This window comes from Trichoplusia ni, chromosome 4, assembly GCF_003590095.1.
Source record: "Trichoplusia ni isolate ovarian cell line Hi5 chromosome 4, tn1, whole genome shotgun sequence".
In the NCBI taxonomy this organism is placed as follows: domain Eukaryota; kingdom Metazoa; phylum Arthropoda; class Insecta; order Lepidoptera; family Noctuidae; genus Trichoplusia; species Trichoplusia ni.
In genome coordinates this window covers 6,986,288-7,011,750 of record NC_039481.1, presented here as the reverse complement: position 1 = coordinate 7,011,750, position 25,463 = coordinate 6,986,288, and the positions used below count along the sequence as shown (strand labels likewise).

Genomic DNA, 25,463 nt, shown 5'->3' with positions numbered 1-25,463 from the left:
TGTACAATTTAATACAAATTGACAATATGACGGAACTATTGTAAGGCCTAACCGACCTAAATATTCAAAACGAGATAGATATGTAATTCCCCAAAAAAAAAACCTTTACCAGGATTGCCAGGCAAAGCTTCATTCCGCTCAACGATCGCCAGTCCTCCAAAATTTTAAGTTAGTACAGTACGGATGATTAGTTAGTCACATTTATTTTTTTATGCTTCTGGCTTCCTCCCAGTCTGCCAAAACCTTAGCATATATAGACTCAGGGTCTGACTCGCGCATTAGTAAGTGATCCTGCGGTTTCTGTTAGGGTAAGAACGGGTTCGGATGCTCTTAGTCGGTGAAAGTCGCATTACGTCCTGAAACGAGACGTCGTGTCCAGCTGCTTTTATACCTTCTTTAGATATACAATAATAATAATAAAATAATCTTTATCTTGAGAAAATCACAGCAGTTACTGTTCAAATTGAATGACGAAGGAATCTTTGTCTGGAAGTGGGTAGTGCCAGACTTTTACTGCCTAAACCTTAACGTCCTCAAGGAAGTATAAATTTACCCTAGGCAAAGGTAAAATACACATTCAATGACCAAAACTCTTTAAAATTTGAACTTATGTGGTTTATTAACAAAATGAAAGTAGGTAGAAATAAATAACATAATATATTTTCACGTCGTATTAATTTGTACATTATGTATTTCTTCTTACATGTAAATTATTTTTCTACAAAAGGTGTTGAGTTGTAGACTCATCCGGCAGAGGATGGCCTGGTGTTATCTCTGTTTTTAAATTTAATCTCTAACGGCCGAAATTAATAACCCATCCTCTCGTTTTCACTCTGAGATAGAAGAACTAGGCAGTAGCAAGTCTGGTGTTCAATTATATCATGCCAAGAAATATGTAGTTAGGTGATTAATTTCGGTCGTAAATCTCATTTCCAAGAATATTTTGGAATCTCACATTCTCTTCTTTTAGATATTACTACTCAACAAAAACCCTTCAACCCGCATAACATCATTTGGGACACAATTCTGGATTTCTACATCTATATATCCTGATTTCAATATGTGTCAGTTATTTTGAACCATTGGAGTTCATTACTTCACATTAGATTAAGACGATGCAACATACTCCACAGAAGGTTAACTCGCTTCTCCGTTTATGAGGTGATAGACAACACTGATATAACACAAAAAGCTAAAAACATTACATATTTAGATTTTGCCATGAAATGCCTCCAATTAATGAACAAATGTAAGTTCAAGTAAGAACAACATTACTTTGATTTTAATCATTTTACAAGTTTTCGAGACTTAACTTAAAAAAATAAAATTAACTTTGTAACTTCAATGTGGGTTGTTTCGCATTACGGGCATTGTATTACGAAACCGTGAAACAGGGTCATTGCAAGCTACGCGAATTACTAAATTATCTGCATTCGAATATGCACGAGAGAAATTAAAAATGGAATGGGCAGCATGCAGTACAGTGGACAACGTAAAATGGACACACCGTGATGTCTACACCTCATGAGTAAACAAAAACATATCTGGGTTTGCTGTTTTGAGTACTTTGTACCAAACAAAGTATAAAACGCAGTTATGGCGAAGCAGTTAAAAAATATACCAATGTTTCAGTGATAGCTCCATCTGCTCCTTCGGATTAAACTAATATCAAACACTCTGAGCGAGAGCACAAAATTGTACTAAACACTAGGACACAACCTTTTTTCCAAATTTGTTTTGATACTTTTGCTGTTTCTATCAAATTTCATGTTATTTGTATCTGTTGCCCTCTTCAAGGGAGTGTGTTGAGGTTAGTTTGTGGGAGCGAAGGCCATACAGCTTTAGCGCCCTTCACGCTATAGTCTCAAGCGGTATAATCATCGCTGTTATAACCGAATTAGCTGTCAGCTACGCGACCATAAGGTCGCACTCGCGCACCTTATTATTATGTTATTGTTTAGCCTTCTTTATATTTAACATAATAATCCTACAATACAGTCCAGTCTATTACTTAATCAAGCTATCGCTACAACAAAAGGCAATAACGCACGTAAAATACCAATTGAGTTCAAAACAAAATGCCCTGCCGCTATACCGCCAAATAATACTATTTCTCTGGACATAATCTACTACAAGTACTTCTTTTAGTTTAAAATTAACAAGTTAAATAGTTTAATTAAAATTACAAGAAATATTTAGCACCAACAGGAGAGCATAGTTTAATTAATAAAGTAGATATACATTATTTGTTACCTATCAATGTATCCATATAAATATTGACGAAACATTTAATGGAAATTAATGTATGAGTTGAAGTCTACGAATCAAGTCTACGAACAGATTTATTGCTCAATGGAAGGAACCCAAAATCTGGCGATTTCGTATTATTCCGTTTAGAACATGTGGCATTCACTATATTTAATGTAAGAAGTATTGAGATGGCTGACCGATAAAAGTGTTTATATAATTATTTAGGCGCCGTGACCCTTTTTAACCTTACTTTAAACTTCTTGCCCTCGAGAATTATCACAATAGTAAGTTTTGACAATACAGCGGCAGACGACTTGTTAGACATAATGTATTCCATATAAATTATCATATAACTAATTGTAACTTCCTGTGCGAATATTCGATACAGTTCTTGATTTATTTTTATAATTGACTAATATTATATGTACAGACTAAATATTATTACGATACTTTAAAATATGAGCCGAGTTTGTAAAGTGAATCACAGTTTAAGTAAATGGTGTTTAACCTGAAGGCCGTAACTGTAGGCGTAACATTAAGGCCATAATTTGACATAACATTTAGAATCGATAATATAATAACAGGTAAGATTAGTAATTAGGACAAGTACTTGATATGAATAATATCAAAGATTTTACTTAAGTACATCTTTACGGTGCTACAATTGGAAAGGTTACAATATGTCGGAAGCAGTGCGGATTGATGTAGAAACTATGTACAAAGTTACTTTGTAACAATATTCAGAAAAATCGTTCAGAACCAGAAATTGTTGTTTATTAAATAATTGCGCGAAAATACATGCACGTTTTAACTAGTACCATACTAAACGATTAAAAAAAGTATATAAAAATACGCTACGACGTATCGCTAGGTTTCAAGTTTAGATAAGACACCGATCATACAAAACAATAATTTCTTTAATGTCAATGTTTAGAGTTTAACAATATTATCGTGCTACAGGAATGAGAGTACGTCCGACGTCGACATTAAGAAGTCGCACAACACTTGGCACCTTTTGAGTATTTAAGCATTAACTCTACCGTATCATATATCTTAAACGTACCGGCTTTTCCAGAAATAGACTACTATCTAGAGGAGGCACACACTTCAGGTCGACGAAAAGGATCTCGAAAAATATAGAAATAAATACAAGCTTAGCCTAGTAATGTACAGAGGCGTCCCTCGCAGAGGCTAGAGGCGGATGTCGCTGGTGGCGGCGGCCAGCAGCGAGGGCGCGCGCGCGCGGCGCCAGTCCTCCGCCTCGCCCTCCGCCAGCAGCCGCGCGGGCTCGTCCGCGCCGTAGCGGTGCAGGCTCAGGAACTTAAGGTTGGCCACGATCGACGAGTTGATCGGCCTCGTCGGAATGTTCACGGTGGTCGCCGAGCGTTCGATCCGCTTCGTCCGGCTCTCCGGCGGCGCCAGCTCGAGCGACTGTCCCCGCCCATACAGTCTGGACTGGCCGAAGCGGGGAGTCAGCCGTCCTATGAGATTTTCCTCCTTGCGGGTGGATCGTGGAGCCGCCTGCGTATCCTCGGGCGGCTTCGATTTTCTTTTTAGAAAAAAAGGTGTCAGTCGCTCGGCCAGAGGCCTGGACGTCGACGCGCCGGCGTCGTGTACGTTCGACGTCGAACTGGAGGTCTTGAGGGGCCGCGACGACGTCGACTGGCTTTTTATGGGGTTGGACTTGCGCTGGGCGCACACCCGCGAGAAGGGCCCGGTGTCACGCTCGGCGGCGGGCGGCGGGTCGGGCTCGGCGGGCGCGGGCTCGTCCTCACACACCTTGAGCACGCAGTAGGCGTCGCGCTGCAGCTCGTCCAGCAGGCTGTCGTCCGTGGACACGGCGTCCAGGTTGCCGGCGGGGTCGGGGTCGGGGCGCGGCGGCGGCCGGGCGCGCGCGCAGTGGCCGCGCGGCGGCACGGCGGGCGGGCTGTCGGGCGCGGCGCGCGCGTGCGACATGAAGTCCGCCATGAGCTCGTACTCCTTGCAGCGGTAGGCGGGCTCGGGCTCCGCGCGCGGGCGGCGCTCGGGCGGGCGCGGCTCCACGTCCACGTACTCGCAGGGCGGCGCGGGCGCGGGCGACAGGCGCGCGGGCTTGGGCGGCCGCGCAGGCCTCTCGGCGGACGCGTCGCTGTCCTCCGAAGGCTCGTGCTTGATGCACGACATGGTGAGATAACCGCTGCCCGTAGATTTAGTCGACTTGCCGGAGGAGCGCTCGTCCCCGTGTCGCGCCAACTTAAGGGACTCCGTGCTTGAGCCTATATCGGCAGACGTTTGCAGTGGAAGTGTTTTCCCATCTAGGTCCACAGTGGGTGAGGTATCGCTGCGGCGTGGCCGCCACAGGAAGGGCCCGCCATCGACACCGGCGGCGGCTCCGGCCAGGTGTAGATAGTTATCGTCTCCTATAGGCGCTTGCTTGCTGCCATACTTCGTCTCCCGAGCGAGTGATCGTCGATAGATGCGATGTCGATGTTCGAGGTCGAACATAGTTTCCTGCAGCTCCCGCAGCGTCGCGGCCTCGGCCTCGCGCTCCTCCACGCTGGTGCCCTCTGGAAGTGTAAGAGCCAGGTTAGTCCCGTGCGCGGCGCAGCGTGCAGGCCCAGCGGGTGTGGTGTCACCTGTGGGCCGCAGCAGGCGCTCGTCCAGACGCGGCGCGTGGGCCACGAGCAGCGCGTGCAGCCGCTGCAGGTCCCGCGCGGGGTCGAGGCGCAGCGCGAGGGCGGTGGTCCCGCGCTGCACCTCCCGGGCGCCGGACTCTGTGAGCTCGTACACGTTGTCGGTGCCGCCGCAGCCCTCCGCCTCCGCCTCCGGACGCCCGCAGCTGAACAAAACACCACATAGTGAAGAAACTACTTTTTGTACTTGGGAGACAACCACCAATTATGTACGATGGGGATTTGTATGCGATGAGCACTGTACACTGACCACGTCCACTGCTGGTCGCAATAGTATCCGCGGTGCGGCGGCGTGGCGGGCGAGTGCCTGCATAGTGCGGTCAAAAGTCGCACCCACTCTGCACGCTCCACGCAATTGCTAGCTTGCACGAACAGCACGCGCTCGCGATGTACTGCAATCAAGCACCATAGAAATATTATTTTGTGTTCAAATAACAATTTAGATTTAAATTGATTATGTCTATATTGTTTGTAGGGTGTGCTCACCGATCTGGAAGATATTGTTGGCCCCGAGCGGCGCCCCTGCGGGCGGGCAGTCCACAGCGGCCACAGCGAGCACGCCGGCCAGCGGCAGGCGGTGAGCCGCCGACTTGGCGCCGCAGCGGGACCACGTCAGCTCGCCGCTGGTACACACAAACAATATACATCTATGTTACACTGTTCCAAACAGTCAAGGTTAAGGCTATTTTTAATCTTTATTGTCATCGGAAATTTTGACTAGTTTATCTGAGGGCACGGCAGTGCCCCTGCCAAGTCTCGAGCAAAACGGACACGGCCGTACCATCTTTTCTCGAAGCGATTCGCGGCTGTTTCGCCCCCCCTGTATCTTCGACGTGGACAAAGCTAGGAGTTTAGCTTTTCGGGGAATAATAGTAGGCATTAGAACAAGCTTAAGTTCGAAATTACATGCCAATTGAATTAATGGTTTAGGAGTTACGGTCGATCAAAGTTACACCATTTTGTCACTCACTGACTCACTGACTCACTGACAGATCATCAAAAATCTAAGGTACTTCTAGCAGACTTAGAAACTTCAAATTTTGCACCAAGATAGGTCCTTAGCCACATATAAAGGAAAAATTATAAAAACATTAAAAATAATATGCCATAGAAAACAATTTTATATTTGCGGTTTGGCAAGAACATTATGTATGGATTTTGACTGCATTGTTAACTTTGTTCGTTGTTTAAGTACCTATTCAATTGGATGAATACATACATAGAATAGAAAAGAATAATATAAATGTAATACACAGACTATCATTAATACAAATTAATACATAAAATTCATAATTCATTAAATTAATAAAGCTAAAACTCCATTGTATTGCGATAAATATTGTATGCGCGCTCGATAGATGGCGTTGTACGTGTCTGAATCGCGCTATGGTTTCGTTACAAAGCGCAGTCTAAGTAGTACTTCAGAATAATTCGATAATTTTCATTTGATAGCGCCACCTGTCTATGAAAAACCATTTCGAAACTAAAAAATATTGTAGTGATAATTGATATTCGGAGAACTTTACGTGTTATTTAGTTTAGTTTAGCTATAGTTTGTAAGTTAGTAGATATATATATGCATATATATATAAGTTTAAGCTTGTTTACATTAGAAGTAACGAAGTCTCAGAGAAGAAACAAAAGAGATAGAGATAGAGAATGGGTTCTAAGCAAAGCAGTAGCTGAAGTCCTAGAAATTATGACACCTAAAAAAAAAGAAAGAAATACACTTACAAAAAATAAATGAGATCCCACCAAAAACATTGAATGTAAAAAAATGCCAAGTCTCTCGATGCAGTCTTTCCATCGTAAAAAGTTTTGAGATCTCATAGAAGCCAAGTCCTATTCAAAATATTTTGTAGTTATAAATCAACATTTAGTAATTGTATCAATAGTTTTCTTTATATTATAATTATAGTGACTTGGCAATGAGCACAAATTAAAAGCTGCTTGATGCCTGGAATTATGTGCAAATGTTACTGACGAGACCAGTGATCAGATTATTTGTTATGTGTGAATCATGATGGTCACTACCGACTACATGCTCCAATACAATAATTAAGAATACCTTACGGGCCATCGCTTTAATATCGATTATCGCATAAATGAATCGAGAGTACACTAAGACTGACTGCCGTTGCCGAAATTCGGTTGGGACGACACGGATAAACCAAAAGAAAATTAATTTTGTGATATTAATGTTTACGCATGCGGTGTGTGTAACTTTCAACTCCTACAAATATGCCGTTTTATTTGTTTCTTCTTGTGCTCATTGCCAAGTCACTATAATTATAATATAAAGAAAACTATTGATACAATTACTAAATGTTGATTTATAACTACAAAATATTTTGAATAGGACTTGGCTTCTATGAGATCTCAAAACTTTTTACGATGGAAAGACTGCATCGAGAGACTTGGCATTTTTTTACATTTAATGTTTTTGGTGGGATTTAGCTTAACCGCTTAAACTTTTGCAATGATGTGCAATAATCACAAGTTAAGTAACCAGAGATCGATTGTTTGCTTTAGTTAACATACCTGGTGAGTCTGAAATGCCTCCGCTTAGCGTACGCATGCGCGGCTCTTGTCCAGCGTCGCCGCGGCGACCCCGCGCCCGCGCGGACACCCTCCGACCTCTTTATCATTGTTCTGGAACATGTCATGCTTGTTACTATCCTATGCTAAAAGAACTTCTGTCGTCTAGCTGTAGTTTTATATTTAGTTTGCGATATAATAGGTAACCAAAAAACCTCTGGCAGTTACCACGATATATTGACGTGGAAATATCCAGATTTAGTCCTAATAAATCATAGATTAAAGAAAAACTAGGCAATAAAGAAGTGATTATGCTAAAGCTATAAATACATATTTCATCTGTGTCAGAAATTTATAATACAAGAAGTACATACCCAAATCTGATCCGATGTGGCATTAACAAATTCAAATAACTTTTTTAATTTGATCAATGATTATCTGTTCAGAAACTGTATAAATAAATAAATGTATGTACGTCATGCAACTCACCCTTCTTTCAGCAGGACTGGAGTCTCCTGCACGTTGTTGTTCTGAGTATCCGTGCTTGTGGAGATTATTTCCAAAAACTGCTTTATTGCTTGCACCTGTAACCATTGTTACCAGTTATTTAATTCGCTAAAAGATTATTTATTAATGATTACCGTCGCTTCCAGTGAAAGACATAGAGAAGTAGTATAAAAACAGAACTTTGTTCGCAACAATGATGAATGTGTGATCTCATTTTTTACCTAGGAAAAAGTGTTATATCTCACATGTCTGGGCGTGCAGAAACTGCGGTACAGTTCGGCCATGTACTCCTCCTTGCAGACCTGCTGCGCCGAGCGACTGCTCACCAGGTTGCCCAGCGACTGGATCGTCTTCGAGATCAGGGTCAGCGTCCGGTTTGTTTGGGGATCCTGCAACATTCAAAATATTTAAATTAGTCCTGGTAAATTCCAGCATTAGTAAATAGTAGATGAATTATCACCATCCCAGCCATTTCCCAACTATGTTTTTTTCGATTTCCAGTCTAACCGGATGCAAATAAGTACCAGTGTTGTACATAGATCGACTGTCTTTCTGACCGTCTCAACCCACCTGGGCAACACAATACCCCTTAGTAAGTCTGGATGTTCTTTTTTACTTTCTAGCTTCACATAACAACTGTTAGTGTTGTTTTAATAACAGCTGTATGTAAATAGTAGACGCATGGGACTTACAATTTGCTCGGTAGTGAGATCAAAGAGGCGTGGTCCGAGTATGGCGGGCGCGAAGAACCGCAGGAAGATGAAGCCCGACACCACCGAGTAGCGCACCTCCGCGTTGCGCGGGAAGTGGCGCGCCGCGCACTGCCGCAGCGCGTCGAACAGGCGGCACATGGCGCCCGGACACATCGCGTACGACGACGTGATGGCCGCGAACACCTGACACGGGGTGACGTCATTATACTGCTTCATTTAGATCATATGCTATCTTCACAATAAAATACAATTTAGAATACTACGTAACATTTTTATGTAAAGCTTGATCGGAGTATTATCTACTTTACCAGAATTAATGGCTTTTAAAACCTAGTTAACTACGTCGAGTTAATACTCAGTCTTAAAGCATGGTTTATCAAGTGCTGAGATTGTATCAAAATGTCACCGTTAATACCTCGTACCCTTTCTAAACTATCCTTTTACTTTTATTGACTATAAACTGATATCTGTAATTATAAGAAGTGTGTACTGGGTGGTTGCTGATTCTGTTTTTTCCGTGGGTACCAATTGCCACTAAGTATACTGTAAAAACCCCAATCCAGATGCAAGTGTGGTAGTTACCCGCTCGACGTAGTCCTTGAGGTTGGCGAGGTTGGCGGACACGGCGGCGGCGGGCTTGACCCGCGCGGGGTCTATCTCGGTGGGACGCCGCTCGGCCAGTACGGCGGCCAGCGTGGGCCGCAGTACCGCGCGCAGGTAGGACGCGCCGCTCAGCCGCATGGCCTCGTCCATCATCTTCGACACCAGCGTGTTGCCGCGGAAGATTGTGGTCGCGTCACTGCGCACACACACACATATAAGTTATATTATTGTGAATGACAGAAATGCTGTAGTAAACTTACCAAAGAAATTTATAAAAGCTGTTTGATTCAATATTCATATACAAACATGAGTTGATTAGCATATTGCGTTGGATTCAAATTAGGATCAGATAGGTGAAAGAAATTAGAATTGACTTATTCCGATCTCTCTATTTTAAACATACAACTTGTCCCCCGTCTTTGAATAAAAACCATTTTTACAAGAATTTACCTACTATTACAACAAAAATTATGAAAACTAAATTAAAATTAAGTGCTTTTCAAAAGACTTCTGGCTATAAATATATCGCCTATAATATAACTAACACATATTCACAATTGCATCGATATACAAGCAGTCGGATGCCAAACAGCTGGGATGATAAGATATAGAACTTTAAAGATGACGAAGCAACCTAAACCTACACACCGGATGCTTTGTTTACAATCATTGCGATTAAACTATAGATAATAATTTAATATTTTAAGCATTATCTCAGTTTTATTGATAAAAATGTATTGGACGTTTAAAGGAAAACCCATTCTATCGTATCCTGTAATCAACGCAATGCGACAAGTACGCTTAAGAGCAATGAACCCATTTTTGCTGGTCAAAACTATGCCTTTGTAGGTCAGGCTCTTTCAGCCATTTTCACATTTTTGTTATTATGACTTATCATAATGTTTGTACTCACGTGAGCGCAGATATTTCAGCGTCGGCGAGCTCCCTGACGATGGGTACAATGAGATCATGATGTGTAAATAGCCTCACGAGGGGTTGCGCCGCGTCTGTTTTACTCGACACGATCTCCCCGAGGATGTACACCGCTGATGCTGTTATAGGCTGGAAATCATACAAACAATAATAAGAACCTATCAGCAGCCTAGTGACGTTGAAAGGTGAGACTGTAACTTGAAGACATTTAAAGGTTTTTGGTAGGTTTCAACGTACCTTCTGGTGTACACTTCTAAGAAATAATTCTTCGAGTGTTCGATAGTGTTGCAAGGGGAACACGTGGTCGACGGTGTACTGCAGCAGCAGGCGTAGCGAGCCGAGCGTGGCGCTGCCCGCCGCGGACAGCCGCGTGCCCGGCGGAGTAGCGCCGCGGGACAGGGCGCCGCCCGCTCGCGACGTCAAGAAGAACCTGACGGAAACAAAGCTCAGTCACTAATGACCATGTAGAAGTATTTTAAAAAGTTGATATGCAGTAAGTAAGAAGATTTTACCAGGCACGTAAAGGAGTCGGCGAAGTTTGTCGCAGTTGCAACCGCACTTCGCCAAGGAATATAGGAGTAGCAGCGTCATGCCATACTGACACTCGAGCTTCACAAGCTACCCCCGCCTGGAAAATTATAAGTTTGTTAAGGTTAACATTAATTCCATAAAAGTAAGCGAGCACGACATGAAGCTAAAAGTATTGGTTCTTACAGATTGCGAGCCATCTTTATCCCTCGGGTCTGCGTCCATAACGAGATCAAAACAAAATATTTCATCAAATTGTGGATTAACAGTCTTCTTTTTAGGTTTCGTACGTTTCTCAACTCTTCGTCCGTTGGAATATAATAACGTGACGAGAGCAAACGGGTCACACTGTCCGTTCTTAGTGGTGAGCTCGGAGCACTCGAGCACGCGCAGGCGGATGGTGTCGTGTCCGACGCGCGCGGCGCAGTGCCTCTCGGGGTCCGACCAGTAGTCAGCGGCGGTGGGCGTGGGCGAGGCGTCGGACTCGGGCATCGCGTGCATGGGCGGTTTGCTCCGCGCCGCCCACTGAGCCCGGTCCTTCAGACTCTCCGAGCGCGATAGTGACAGGGCAGGCTCTGTCGCGACCGCACTCAACAGCTTCTTGCTCGTTGAACTCGAACAAGAACCAAACCTCATACTTTCCTTACAATATTCAGATAATCTAACGAGGTTATTTCCTTTACTTTTCGTCGAGCAGTTGTCGGAAATGGGATCAGGATCGGGCGGCTTTGGTTCCATTCGCAACCGCTTCCTGGAGTCCTCGAGTGTGAGTTCAATGTATGCCTTGCCTTGCACCTCTGAGTCTGCGTCGACCGGTCGCAACGCGAACCAATGGTCTTTGTTGTTATACCGGTGCAGATCTTCTCGTTTGATCGCCACTTTACCGAGAACTTTGTCTTGTTTGAGATGCTTGTCACGGTCGAACACGTATATGGAGAGGTATCGAAATCGTCGAGGTACCTCGAACTGGAATTCCTCGCCGAAGAATGGACTGAAAAAAAAATAAACAATAACGTTATAGCCACCAGTCGTTTTAATATATTCAAGAAGCACGACACTCGACAGATTGGCTAACGGCAGTACAAGCATGATTCGTGTCGAGTGTCAAATTTATCAGCCGGGAATATTTATTCGTGTTGAATATTATATCAAACAATCGTTATCAAGTTTTCGACTGGCGCGATAATTTATTGCCGGGTGTGCAGCCTAGTTGTAGACGCGTGGGGTGCCTGTCTTATACGATCGTCAGTTTTGACACCCACATTTGCCAGAATAATGTTATAAAGAAGTTCTTCATAACTTTGGTAAAGCGTATAAATAACAAAGTATACTAGTTCAAAAACCTTCAATTAAATACATAAAAAAGATGATAAAAACAAACTATGTCGGTTAATTATACCTTGACTACATCAAACTAACTAAGCTGCATAAGTGACTTCACATAAGCAGGTTTTATCTAAATTAATTGAATACAATTTGTGTAGTCGCAGTATCAAGGAGCTCAATTGTTCAAACGGAACTATAAATGGGTTAATTAACCCTACACCTACAATAAAACGGGGTATAAACCTTCATGTAGATAGCTTGCATCTAATCTATGTAAATGGGAAATCTATTAAATTGTAATCCTGCTATTAAAGTGAGTCAGGCGCACATTGTTCTTGTTTCATTTAAATCTTTATGTTTAAAGAAACTAAAGCTATAATTCCACATATAGCGACGAAAAAAGAGATGTAGAAACGTGGATATTCAGTTACATAATAGTGTATAGAAAATAAACAGTTCGCTAGTATGTAAACAACGCTGGTTTCATGATGTAAGACCGAGCTACCGGTGACGCGCGTGGGACTGCTCGCTCAAAGGAGAAAGTTTGTCATTCCCAATGAAATCCTCTCAGGCTTAATGACGGCTCCATAAAATATTTGAAAATATATGTTTGTTATTTTTTTTGTTTTATTTACTTTATTCTCACACGTTTCAAATACTATGCATGCGAAAGTTGTTCTAATTGTTTGTGGTATGTTACGTATTTAATGATATTTTTAAGATGCTTACTTTTAACTTTGAGTAAGGTATGGTAAGGTTATAAAGATTTGTATGATTACATTAGTTGTCCCTAAAGAACGGGTCGCAGATAGAGAATAGAAAATGAATATACTTAAAATGGCAAATCGTTCTGTTCATTTGTAAATTTACTAGTAATCGGATTTCACATCATATTTTCCAGTTTATACACAGGCAATATGATTATATTAATACAATCAAAATTTTGTTATATTCCAACATCTAATTTGTGTATTATGAGCGTATTTTAAGCATAGTCTATGGTTTAAATACAGCTTGTAGTTATTATATTATACATTTTTGACGTCTGACGGAGCAAAAGACTGATTTCTTTGCTCGGTCTTAACAAAGTATTGGCGAAGTCCTATCTATTTATTAAGAACCCTGCAGTAAAAGGGTAATGTATCGAATGATTAAAGATATCAAGTTGGAATTATATTATTTCCTAGATAGGCTGTTTGTATAATAGGTAATAAAGAGCCACTTCGAACAAGGCCACTAATTGGTTTCGAGATAGATGACACATCAAGTTGAGTTACATTGTTCTTCTCAAGTTATTCAATCGAAACAAATATGAGTTTACATTTTTTTTTTTGGTTTTTAGATGCTAAAACGAGTACCGTAGAGTAATTTCCCTAATTAACCGTTCTGGCAGCCCTAAATTATAAACATTATGTATAGTATACGAAGTCATTACGTGTAGCTATTTGTAAAACACGATAATAACTCAATAAAGGGGTTTATTGACTCGTTTGGAGTGTACGTAGACTACATAGGTATAAGCGCGGGCGCGGCGGGCGGCGGCAGGCTCGCAGGCGCATCCGGCGCCGGCGCAGTATTTATAAACCGGGTGCCGGAGGCGGAACCGCACCAGCTGAGCGGAGCGCGGAGGCGGCACACTCACTCGCTATTGCACATATTTCACGCCTCTAATTTCAATACGTTGAAAACATTTAGCGTGAACGCTGATTCAATAATGCTGCCAGTTAACGACTTCGCATTATCTAGGGTTCTACCTTTGTCCTCGTTTATAGCATGCTCGACAAAGCGTTTTTATTGAACAAACCGGTTATTTTATCACGTCAGGACATGCGATTTAATCAGCGATTTAAATTTGCTAATGGTTTTATATTGCGATATTTTCTAATACATTTTAATTAATGTTAGTCTTTATAGCTATTAGTTGAATTAGGTCACCGATAAGGTAGAAGTTTCTGACAAATTAACAGAAAAAAATATAATATTAATTAAAGCCGGAGCCGATATGCATATTTTGGATAAATCTCCAACACTTTGGTACACTTACTTTATAATATTAGTATCGATATAGATGTTATCGCGTCGAGAAGCACAAAATAGCACAGTGTAAGAAACCAGAGCAATGCACTTAAGATTGCCGCCACTCCGACCGGGGACCGCTCAGACGCAGGCGATGATCATTTTACGTGCCACGAAGTTCCGGGACCAATTTATCACTTAAAAGCTTCCGTTTAATGTTGTGTAGCTACCAACGCGACTTTTATGACGTTCTCTCCTCGGAATTGCTCTTGTTCATATTTTTATATCATCATAGTCGGTGGCCGGTGGGCATTCCCGTGACGGTTTAGTGCCAGATATTATGATTTAGTAAACCAACAATTTTAATGATTACTACGATACGTGGGCTTCCTCTATATATTTTTTCACTTGTTACATAATATTAGTTATGAAGCTTAGTATAAATTAAAAAAAAAATCAAAGAAACATTCAAATCCTACGTCCATTGAGTACACAGTCGTTATGCAAACAGAACTAATATGTATATTATCAGCGTACATAGTTAGTGAGGCACAGATAGTTTGGACAGAGGCACATAGTAAGTGCAGTGATAAGGTATCGCGAGACAAAGAACCCATTAAATTAACTCGACGAGTGACGTGACATTTCCTTCGATATCCGCCAGTCCACTGTGTCCTCACCTCTTGGGTCACAAAATCATTATCGCTTCCGCTCATTAACAAGCAAAACAGACTATCATTACAGATAAACAATGAAACGTAACAACGTTTTCTACTTCGTTAAAGATGTAATCGTGCTGGAGACTACCGACACTAAGCTGGTGTTATTGAACCGATTGTAAAAGCCATTTTGTTCTTTATTGAGGCAATTCAAGAACAGCACAGTAACAATTTCAGGTAACTACAAATTTGTATGGAGCCCTCCGCCCTTTTTGAATAGTCCACTGTCCCTATTGGTAATAGTTTCAATAGGATGTCATCTTTTTTAACGGCTGGTATGGTAAAGCCGTTCCCACAACTAATCAGGGGGAGCGTAACGGGCGGCAGTAATTAAATTCATTACTGCGGTACGGCTGTCTTTTATTCATTCTAAAAACTGAATGGCAAGGGGGTGAAGCGGAAGGGACGTTCCGCGTCGGCGCACGCGCACCGGAAGCGCGTCCGGGACGTGGCGCGCCGCAGCGCCGCCGCCCTCCCTTACGGCACAATAGCGCCTCCCCCGAAATATGTGCGCGCTATCAAAAGCGGCACCGCGCACAACACCAAAGAATTAATTGTGACTAATGTTTAATTGATGACAAATCGTGTAACGCTCGTTGGCCGATAAGTGGCATATTGAAAAGGCAGGTTCGAGACAGGTGTATGAAGTGGATGTAAATGTACGTGCCCGTTTGTCATGATTTGAGGGTTTACATTCATAAAGGAACTGCGGCAGTTTAAAAATACAAATTAATATAATTACTCGAATTCGTACAGAATGATAGACATGGTAGTTCCTAACAACATGATACCTAGTAATGCGGCCAAAACATGGATTATTCCGCAGTGACACATGCTCGTGAAAGCGCCGGAAGTAATACATATCATATGCAAGAGATTAGGAGTGCGCGCTTGCGCACATTCGTGACGACACATTAATGTTTCAAAGAAAGTTACATATAATACCTAGCGCATGCGAGACTAACGTGTCTCAAAACTATTATAGAGCGTTTCAAGTACCGGAAAACAGATTTAAACATTTTTTATGACACGTGATGTTTGAAACAATCGATCGTTTCCAGAAAACAAGTTAGCTAATGACATATTTTGTAATTGGAATTCAAGCTACACATTCCATGAAATCGGAAACGACTACTATGTCATAATGTAGCCAGTTGTTCCAGGTACCGGGCTAAACGGACAAACATAATATTTGTAGGCGAGGAGTACTCGTGCCCACGTACAACACGCATTAATTACCTTCAATTTAACGTACCAGCCACTTAAAGCGCTTCATTCATGAAATAGAGAAACCTTGACCTATTAAATTGTTTGCTCTCCCTAAATGTTAGTAAACGGTTCCCACCCGATAACGCCGGAAGCGAGACCGGACACCGGACAAAGGATCCGTTATTATTATGTCAATTCTGGAACGAGCATAACGTTCCCATTTTGTACATGTCGCAAAGGGCCCTAAGGGAAACTTAAAATAGTAACGGCTAAACCAAGGTTGAGTGACATGTACAAGATTTCGTTGAATAAAAACAGAATTGTTATATCATACAACGTACGTTAAATTCTGGCATTATTCACTGTTTATATACCAAGTTTTTAAATAATTTAGAAAATCGAGGCAGAAGGGATAATACTTACTTGAGAGTTCTCTCCATGGTTGAAGTGCGAAATATTTCCTCTTGGTCGAGTGACAGCACGCAGTATATGTCTCGGTGACACGCCGCCCCATGGCTGCGACCTGGCAAGTTTTTAGCTTCACCTGGAACAAACACACAGCAAATTAAAATATGATAAAGATAATTCTTGTAGCCTTAACAACATTACAAGCGTTTAAGTGACTCCTTTAAAATAGAAAAACAATGTTATTTTCAAATTATAAGTATAATTATTGAAAGTAACAGGATAAAAGCAAATTGTTTCCAATATGATTGCTATCTCCAAATTACATTTTAATTTTTATCTATGTGTTAGTCATAAAACCAACAAATTTACAACATGGCCAACTATGGTGAGCTAAACAGTGTCGTATTTAATTGTTATACTACCATTGAAAGGAGGTTTTACTTCATCATTACACACAGAGATTACTAAAGATTGTATCCATGTCGGTTATCGTGGGATAGCCAATTACATGCGCCATAGAATTACCATGCCTCTCCAAGGAGTGTCGTCATCACCTCATTTGACCGACTACAATTACTATTAACCGTGTTATTGCGAAGCTTAGTTCATTAGATATGATCAGTTGCATGTGATGTGACATTTAAGCCCCAAGTTTCCCATAGTTTACATCTTGTTGCTTATTTAATACTACTTGCGAAGTGCGGCCTTGAGTGGTTTCAATTTCAATGAACGTGGCTCTAGTATGATGTTCTGCAGTTAGGTTGCTTAAAATTCGGATTAAAATATTTTTCGTCCGGTTCCCAAAACAGAAAACTAGATGTACATCCATAGGCCAGATCAGGACACATAATTTTACGAGGGTTCGTAATAACAAGAGTGAGTATTGTTGGAAGTGTGTTAGATAGTAAATACAAGGCGCCATAAACAGCCTAATACTTCCCAAACTCTAACTAAACGTTAGAGCGGTATTATTTATGAATCATAGGAGATCGTCGTCGTCGAACGTCAGAGTTGACGGAGTTTATTCGACTACAATCTCCGCGCTGACGTAAAACGTCACCTCATTGTTTTTGTAAACTTAATTACTGATTTTCAATGCGGCTATTATTTATGACTTCATTTCGATTCATTTGAATGCACAAATAAACTAAATCTTACTACATGGGCGATTTTGAGGCTTTCAATGGTTTGTATACTATTCGTCAATAATGGAATGAAGTTATCCTAAGGATTAATTTAGTCCTATGGACCACTTCCATATAAACGTAATAAATATTACAAGTTGGAAAGAGAGACGCCGTTCTACATCGTGAAGAGCGCTGTCACAGTTCCAGTACTGCAATAATATTACTTAAAGATAGATAGACCGTGATCATTGACATATTTCTCAACTTTAAACATATAGCGCAATACAAAAACTCATTGTTTTCGGATAAAGACGAAAATTAAAAATAATGAAACACTCAATAAGGTAAGAGCATTGGTTGCGCAACTCGTTGCGACCTCGTCAGTTATCGCTAAATACGGCGAGACAAGGTGAGGCGACCATCGGCCCATAAGTAACTACTGCCCTGACGTTTACCTGCTGACCAAACCCGTTTGACCTTTTTACGTTCTACGAAGATATTATTTAGAACAATTAAAATGATCAATTACATTTATATTTTAAGCTTTGGAACTTTCATCACGACGTATCAACTAAGCTGAACATTGTATCGGTAACTCGTAACAGTTATGATGTACTTACTGTATAAAGTGAATAAGGTTAGTTTTACACATACACAGTTGCACTGCATGATAAGAAAATATTCCCAGTGTTTTCTTTGACTGTGTAGACTAGACAATACAATTAGCGTGCTATGAATGGCCCGCTTGTAAGAAGAACATGACGAAATGTTATTAGAATGTAGTTGTATTATACATCCATGTAATAGATTGTATAAATGATAAAACAATAGACTTACTGAACTTTGGTGATCTTTTATAAGAGAATCGTTTTTTTTTGTGCAAAAATGAAGAGACCTAACAGTAAAATAAACAAGTTACACGGATGCAGGTATAGAGAGCACGAATGTTATAAATAATTTCTATTGAAGAAAGTATTTATTATTATGATGTTCTTTTAAACTTAGTCAAAAGATTTATTAATTTAATTTCTTAGTAAATTTTGTTGCAACATAAATAACACAATTTCTATCGAGATCGCATGCTTAAAAGGGATTTTAATGATTAATGATTGATGGTGGCATGGTCGTGACGAATTAAATGGAATTCTTTCCTACTTCACTACCATGGATTTTTTTCCCATTATTAAATGAGAACATTATGTCATTATTCACATTTATTTTCAAATAAATACACAATACAATAATTATGGGTATTAATGACGCCTCGCATAGTTCTCCAAACAAGGGTGACGTAATGTTTGCTAATGTTAATAATAGGGACCTATGTTATGAAACGATTTCCTGGTTTGCGGAAACACAGCCAATAGGAGTAATGGCCGTGACCGATACTGATATAGTTAAGCAGTGATAGACATTGCACTTATTATATTTAACGGCCGTTTACCACGATAAGTACTCAGATAAAACAGTGTTGATACATAGATACGTCACGCAAGTTTCATAGTGCTTTCACGGTCTTTTTTCTTAAACAAATTGCTCAATTAAAACATTGCACGTAATTGTTGTAGATTGAGGCACGCTGCGATAGTTAGGGCTGTTAGAACAAAGGAAAGACCTTCCTGCGACTCTCACAAATTCGTAATTGTAGTTCGAGAGAAACTCACAACAAACTGTACATAATTGCTGATGCAAAAACAACCGTCATCATCATCAACATGACAGTAACACACGCCATTAAACTGGATCGTGGGAGAGAAACGGGATCCTTTGAATAGCACCATCAGCCACTGAGGAAACGAATACGCACCAGCTATTTATCCACAGCCACAATGGCGATCATTAAGATGTTTCCACACGCTCGTATGCGTAGTGCAATTGTTTCGAAATCGAGAGTATTTTATCTCGGCTCGTTGTCGGAGCGCATGGGAACTGTTTGAGTAACAAAGTAATCGATTTCGATATCGTTTTAAGCTCTACCGGAAAATAACAAGGTCAAAGTGTCTTGCCTTTACTAAAGCCACCAATTACTTGCCTTTAAACAATGTATAGAATATTAACGCTCTCATGTCTTGTCTCTCCAACACCAGTGCTTTACTTCAGGTGTGTCCAAGACTGAACAGCTCATACAATTATTTAATTCTACTGAACAACGTTTGCAGGTCGACAGCCCCAACCGTCCTCGATGTTTAAGAGTTTTTGCGAAATGACGTGTTTTCTTAGAAAACATCTCATGTTTAAGCGTTATTTAACCGCAAGTGCAACTAGTTATTACTAACGTATAATTTTCTTTTCATAGTAATTAATAATTTCGTGACTGCCTAGTTGTATACACAAGGATGGTGAAACCTAATATGGCAAGTAGACTTTACAAACACAATTACAATCAGTGAAGAAAACCATCATGAGGAATCCTGTACTCCTGCAATTATGCCAGTATGCTGACGGGTATTCGTTAGAGAAGAGGCTTTTGCTCCATTAATATTGTTTATTGAATAAATCACAGAGTTATAGTAGCTACATGAACCGATTCATTTCAAATTTACTAAGATACCAGGCTACTCAGGTGGGTGTCAAACCTACGGTCGTAGTATAATATCCAGCGGCCCAATACGTTCACCCACATAGGACAGTCTCTGTGCAGGTGGGTTGCGCAGTAAAACGCACTTTTTGCAAAAACCCGCTCCTATTCTGGTGATAGTTTCGCAACACAGAATTTACTTCACATAATCAACATAACAGTACCTACCTAATTGGGCTTTGAGAAAATGTGATTTTCTTCTACCTTGAAAGTTAAAAGTGAAAGACGATATCTACATTGTATTCGACCATAGTGTGTTCATGCATAGAACAACGTAGGTATACTTTCTCATCGCTCATCTTGGTGTGTGTGTAATTCGCACACAACTTTAAATGGTGCGTGCAGCGCTTGGTGCATAAGCGCTGCACGCACCATGCGTGCAGCGCTTATGGCGGATTCAGACAGTTTTAACTAAGATGGTGAAACCATCGTCTAATAAGGTTTCTTTCATCTCAAACTACATAACATATTAGATAAACACAAAAGTAAACATCTAATAATGATAGATGAACCAAATATGAATATGTAATAGTATTTGCTAACAGTGCACATCCCTATAAAAATGACTATTCAACATAAGTAAAGTTTAATAGTGCTGCTAGTGCACACAAGAAAAATATTACAACGCAATACCACTCACTATCAAGTAATGAGTAATCTTATCTATGATAATTCATATGTGATGAACCAATGTGCTGCTGATTGAATGAAAATATGATAGAGGCAAGTGGCGCGTCAACCACACGTGGTGGAGTCGCGGAGGCGGCGATAACGGTGACGATAAACAAGCGCGTTTTTCATTAACGGATCGACGAGTTTCCATGAATGGGTACGTTGAATGGAAAACGCTTAGTTTGCCCCATTCAGCGCACAGCGCCGCCCGCCCCTCGCACGTTGCCGATAGAACTATGTACAAGGCGCGACGCCCGACGCCCGGCTCGCCGCCGCCTTCCACGCGCGACGCTCTCATTTGTTACTACTCAGAATCCATCTAATTATCATTCGCCTTAACAATTCGCTCGGGACGTTATCATACGATACCGAAGCTGATCTTCATTCATGCCAGATATACTATGCTATCGTCTGAACTATTTAGACAGTGTAAAAATTTATTATTAACTTCCTGTACGAACTCGGCCGAAATTAGGTTAAAATGTGCACAGTATGCTTGGCAAGACTATTCAACCTAGATTTTAGTTTTACTATCGTAAATAAATAGTACGTATGATTCAGACTTAAACGAATCCAGATTTTATACATGTACTTAAATTTCCACCTACTAATACTTAATTAACTATATTAGGCAATTACGTTAATGTGTATTTCAGGATCATAAAGTAGTCGTTACGGTATTACACAAGCATTTCATATTTCAAATATTTTGTTAATGAGTATAACTTAACCTATTCAATGAACAAACGTCCTCCCTATCTCGGACCAATTAATCATACCAACTTGTGAGCTAGCTGCAAAGGGCAGGCTAATAATAAAATAATCATTATCAAGCAAATATGTCTAGGTGTATCAACCAGCCAGCAGGGCTTATCATGTTTATACCAACAAATTATATTATTTAACGCCTTATTGTCATACTAGTAGGTATTGCACGATATCTCCATGTCCACTTGTAAATAAACATGACTCCGAAGAGTTGTCCGGCAGGCGACAGGCAGCAGTGAAATACACACCGCTAATCAGAAACCTCTGTTTACACAAGAAATAAGACACGATACGTATATACTTAGGTACGAGCGTGACTCACATTCATATGTTAATGTCGTGTTTCACAAAAACAAAGTTTATATTACGTAGGGCGAGACTCGAGTCGGGCCTAAGAGTGAAATCGATGCTTTATGTCGACAGTGCCTCGCAGGGCGCAGGTAACCGATTCATGATTCATACCATGCATAAAATAAATAATAGGATTCAATTAGCGGCTGCCCTTTCGGGTCCGGCTAAGTGTTGGTATGAACAAAGGTGTTCGATAGCTAAGATAAGGCCAGCCGCAACGGAAGTTGCCATAAGTGAGGTGTATGGCATAAGGTTCTCGCGTTTATCGCTTGTCGGGCTAGAGACGTGATCGCAGCGTCGAGGCCCGAGATGGGACGCCGCACTGCCGCCCACGGCAACTAACAACATACCTCGTGTGACGACACGTACATAACATAGCTATAATTTACCCACAAACAATGTAATCTACTAAGTACAAAACCAATTAGAATGCTCCATAAATGTAAAAGGTATCAGTAGGTAGCATGCGTTTTTTATTTTTTTAACAGTATTATACTCGTACTGACAGATTAAATTGTTTCTCTAATCATTTTACTTAATAAATAACGTGTAATTTACAGTTTGTGCCAATTACTTACTTCATAACATTTTGTTACTTGAGGAGTAAAATTATAGACTTTATGGCATTCCTGAATTCCAAAAAAATACCCTGACAATTTATAAATTTGTAACTATAAATTACTTGTATTTTTATAAACTCCTTAAATAAGGTTCATTGCATGCGATAGTCGACAGAACAGCACAGTCAGGCGAAAGCGTCGGCGGGTCGCGCCCCGGAAGGCATACTGCACCCTTATCGTAGCAGACACACTTCGCGTTATCGTAGATTTATGCGCCCGCGCCGCCAACAGCACAAATCAATCATATCATACATTCTGTACCTACACACATTGAATTGCACTACTTCGCTCACGTCATCCAATTGTACTATGTATATAAAACCTACCTATACTTACAAAATCGACCGATGATAATATATTGTGTTCATGGCAACTAACAGCATTTTAATTGAATGTCTATAAGTATTGTATGGTTTTTGTTGCCATTGAATTGTGATAAGTAGGTATGAGGTAAATATTTTATTGCATATTAATAAACTAATGACCAGCATGAATGTGTATGAAATTAAAGAAATAATGTTAAATGTCAATGGGCGTTAAGTTATGTAGGTGTCTCATTTTTATATATTATGTATAAAAGCTAACAACAAACAATAATCAATGAGATTATTAGTGAACTGCATTAAAACTAGTAAAATGCCTATTCTTAGAAATAAATGAAGGATTACAGTGTTCAATTTTGGATATGTTTTTCTTACTTCCTTTGAATAATAATCATCTAGTATGATAAGTTAAAACTAGGTGAATTAAAAGATTGCAATGAAATTAACAAATATTTAAATGAAATAACTAAATTAAGGGAGAGTTCATTTGTTTGAGTAGGCTCATGTATGACAAAATGGTGGCTTTTTCATTTTTTTCATATCATTCTCATTTTCCCCTCAGATTCAGATGTGAGACAATTTTGTCGATACTTATATTACTTAATATTATTATGGTCATAGAAAAGCTGTTTGTGGCATTAGTTTTGGTTATAAAATTTAGCAAAAAAAACATTTAAAATAATCATATTATTGCTATTTCAGAGGTACACTTTAATAAATTGTAATTGCGCTCGAAAGTTAACGATAAGTACCAATTCAAAAAGAAGAAAATTGACCATTTGTTATAAATTACTGTACATACACAGGATATGCAACAAAAAACATGTTTTAGTAGACAAATATAATATTTAAATGAAAATAAATATAATTATGTACACACAAACACATATTGTATAAATACTTTTGTGAATGAATATGTGTAATGTAAGAATACTATGTATTCATTGATGTGCAAATGAAACAATGTACTAACATGTCATACTCAAATCTAAATGATGTACAGAAAGATGGAAGGATCGTTTATCTGTAAAAAAACAAGTATGTAATTCATGAAAGCCTAGCAGTGGTGAGAGTAAACACCAATATCTAATCTAATTTGATCTAGGCACGATATTCATGTATTCACGACAATTCAATTTCATTCATAAACTTTGCGTGAACTGTCAAAACAGGACAACACGAAAACAAAGAACTAGTGTCATAAATTTACGTGAAATAGATCATTTCCGTCGCATCATCTTCACACACACCCCAGGCAACCACTTAATTTACTCCTATAGTGATATTCATTCACATCTGGCTCAGAAAACCAAGAGTTCTTAGGTACCACCTGTTCACCACAATGACAACAATAATTTCCAGAGAGCACGGCAGGCGTTAATATAAGAATATTTATCTATAAATCGATTTTATAAAAGTTATTTAGCATTTACAATTGTGAAAGTAAAAAAACAGTACATACCGATCTTTATTTTCAATCTTTCTTCAACTCGCACTTTACGCGTATCGTCCGCCATGTTAAATCCATAACTGTTTATCTCTTTCATCCGCTGTTATCTCTTTCGGAACGAGCCCGTTCGGCCGGCTTGTCCCGCCACTTCCGGAGTGTCGTAATGGTCTACTTGAGCCTGTTTTCGAATTAGCTGGGTAATTGAAATCCATACACAAAGTTCACTCTAAGAATCCACATTTTCGACGATGTTTTGAGTATACATTTATAATACACAGTAAACCGAATGAATTCACGCTTGCATTGCGCATGTGCTCAATACATACATGCACTCTTCTATCAATGAATGAATGCACTTAGTCCAAATTCATAAACCTTTTCTTGTTTATAATACAATTTTGTTATTCAACACTTATCTCACATTTTGAATCATCGATTCTATACAACACAACACATGATCATGAAAATGTTTTGAAAACTTCATTTCTCAATGAATAAAAACTATGAATGGGCAATTACGTCACGTCAAGACGTTCAACGTTGCGCCTGCGCGGCCACGGATGAATTCGTTCCAACTTCGAATCGAATACAATTGCTCACAGCTCGTCACTAATGTTGAATGAAAGAGAAGGAATTATATTTTTAAGGTGTACAAGATTAATTCTATGGCAACACTCTTTAGGAACATAGTTACTATATAATACTTGGGCCACGCTAGTGTAAGCCAATAAAGTACTAATGTATAATTTTGTTCGTTTCATTTCTATATCATTTTATATTTAAAATACACTGGGGTACCAAATTGATCTCTCCCGAAATGGCTCAACAGGTTCTCATGAAATTTTGTGTGCTTATTGGGAAGATCTGCGAATAGGTAGTCTATACAATAACTATTTTTCATACCTCTAAATTTTTTATTCCCTAACACTAATGTGAATCGCAAAACAACGTTTTCTGGGACAGCTAGTGCATGGGTATATATATATCTTATAGAAATAACAGTAATCGTGACTTTACTACTGACATCAACCAATATTATATTACTGTTTGCCATGCATCGAAATTACCCTCTATCAGTCTATTGCTGATTTATTTTCAGGTCTACAAAAATGTTTAATTTAAAAATAAAATATTAACACACGCACCAAAAAT

At 40.0% G+C, this 25,463-nt stretch overlaps 1 protein-coding gene across 1 annotated transcript; it reads right to left on the bottom strand.

Moving 5' to 3' along the window:
* Positions 1-593: 593 nt before the first annotated feature.
* On the bottom strand, positions 594-24,997 carry LOC113492784 (GTPase-activating protein). Its single transcript, XM_026870464.1, has 15 exons — positions 24,324-24,997; positions 16,438-16,558; positions 10,931-11,735; positions 10,729-10,844; positions 10,454-10,646; positions 10,197-10,345; positions 9,263-9,479; positions 8,660-8,863; positions 8,213-8,356; positions 7,950-8,044; positions 7,464-7,574; positions 5,409-5,545; positions 5,173-5,314; positions 4,866-5,068; positions 594-4,796 (listed from the first exon to the last, which is right to left on the bottom strand). The coding sequence occupies exons 1-15, from the start codon at positions 24,406-24,408 to the stop codon at positions 3,442-3,444; spliced, it is 4,077 nt and encodes a 1,358-aa protein (XP_026726265.1). The 5' UTR covers positions 24,409-24,997; the 3' UTR covers positions 594-3,441.
* Between the last annotated feature and the right edge of the window lie 466 nt (positions 24,998-25,463).

What these genes read in the sequence shown, in the direction of transcription:
- LOC113492784 (XM_026870464.1), bottom strand. Translation starts at nt 24,408, where the DNA reads ATGAAAGAGATAAACAGTTATGGATTTAACATGGCGGACGATACGCGT. An exon ending in ACCATGGAGAGAACTCTCAA is followed by an intron (nt 11,736 to 16,437) that starts GTAAGTATTATC and finishes TTTTTTTTTCAG; the next exon opens with TCCATTCTTCGGCGAGGAAT. An exon ending in GCGCCTGCTGCGGCCCACAG is followed by an intron (nt 4,797 to 4,865) that starts GTGACACCACAC and finishes TTACACTTCCAG; the next exon opens with AGGGCACCAGCGTGGAGGAG.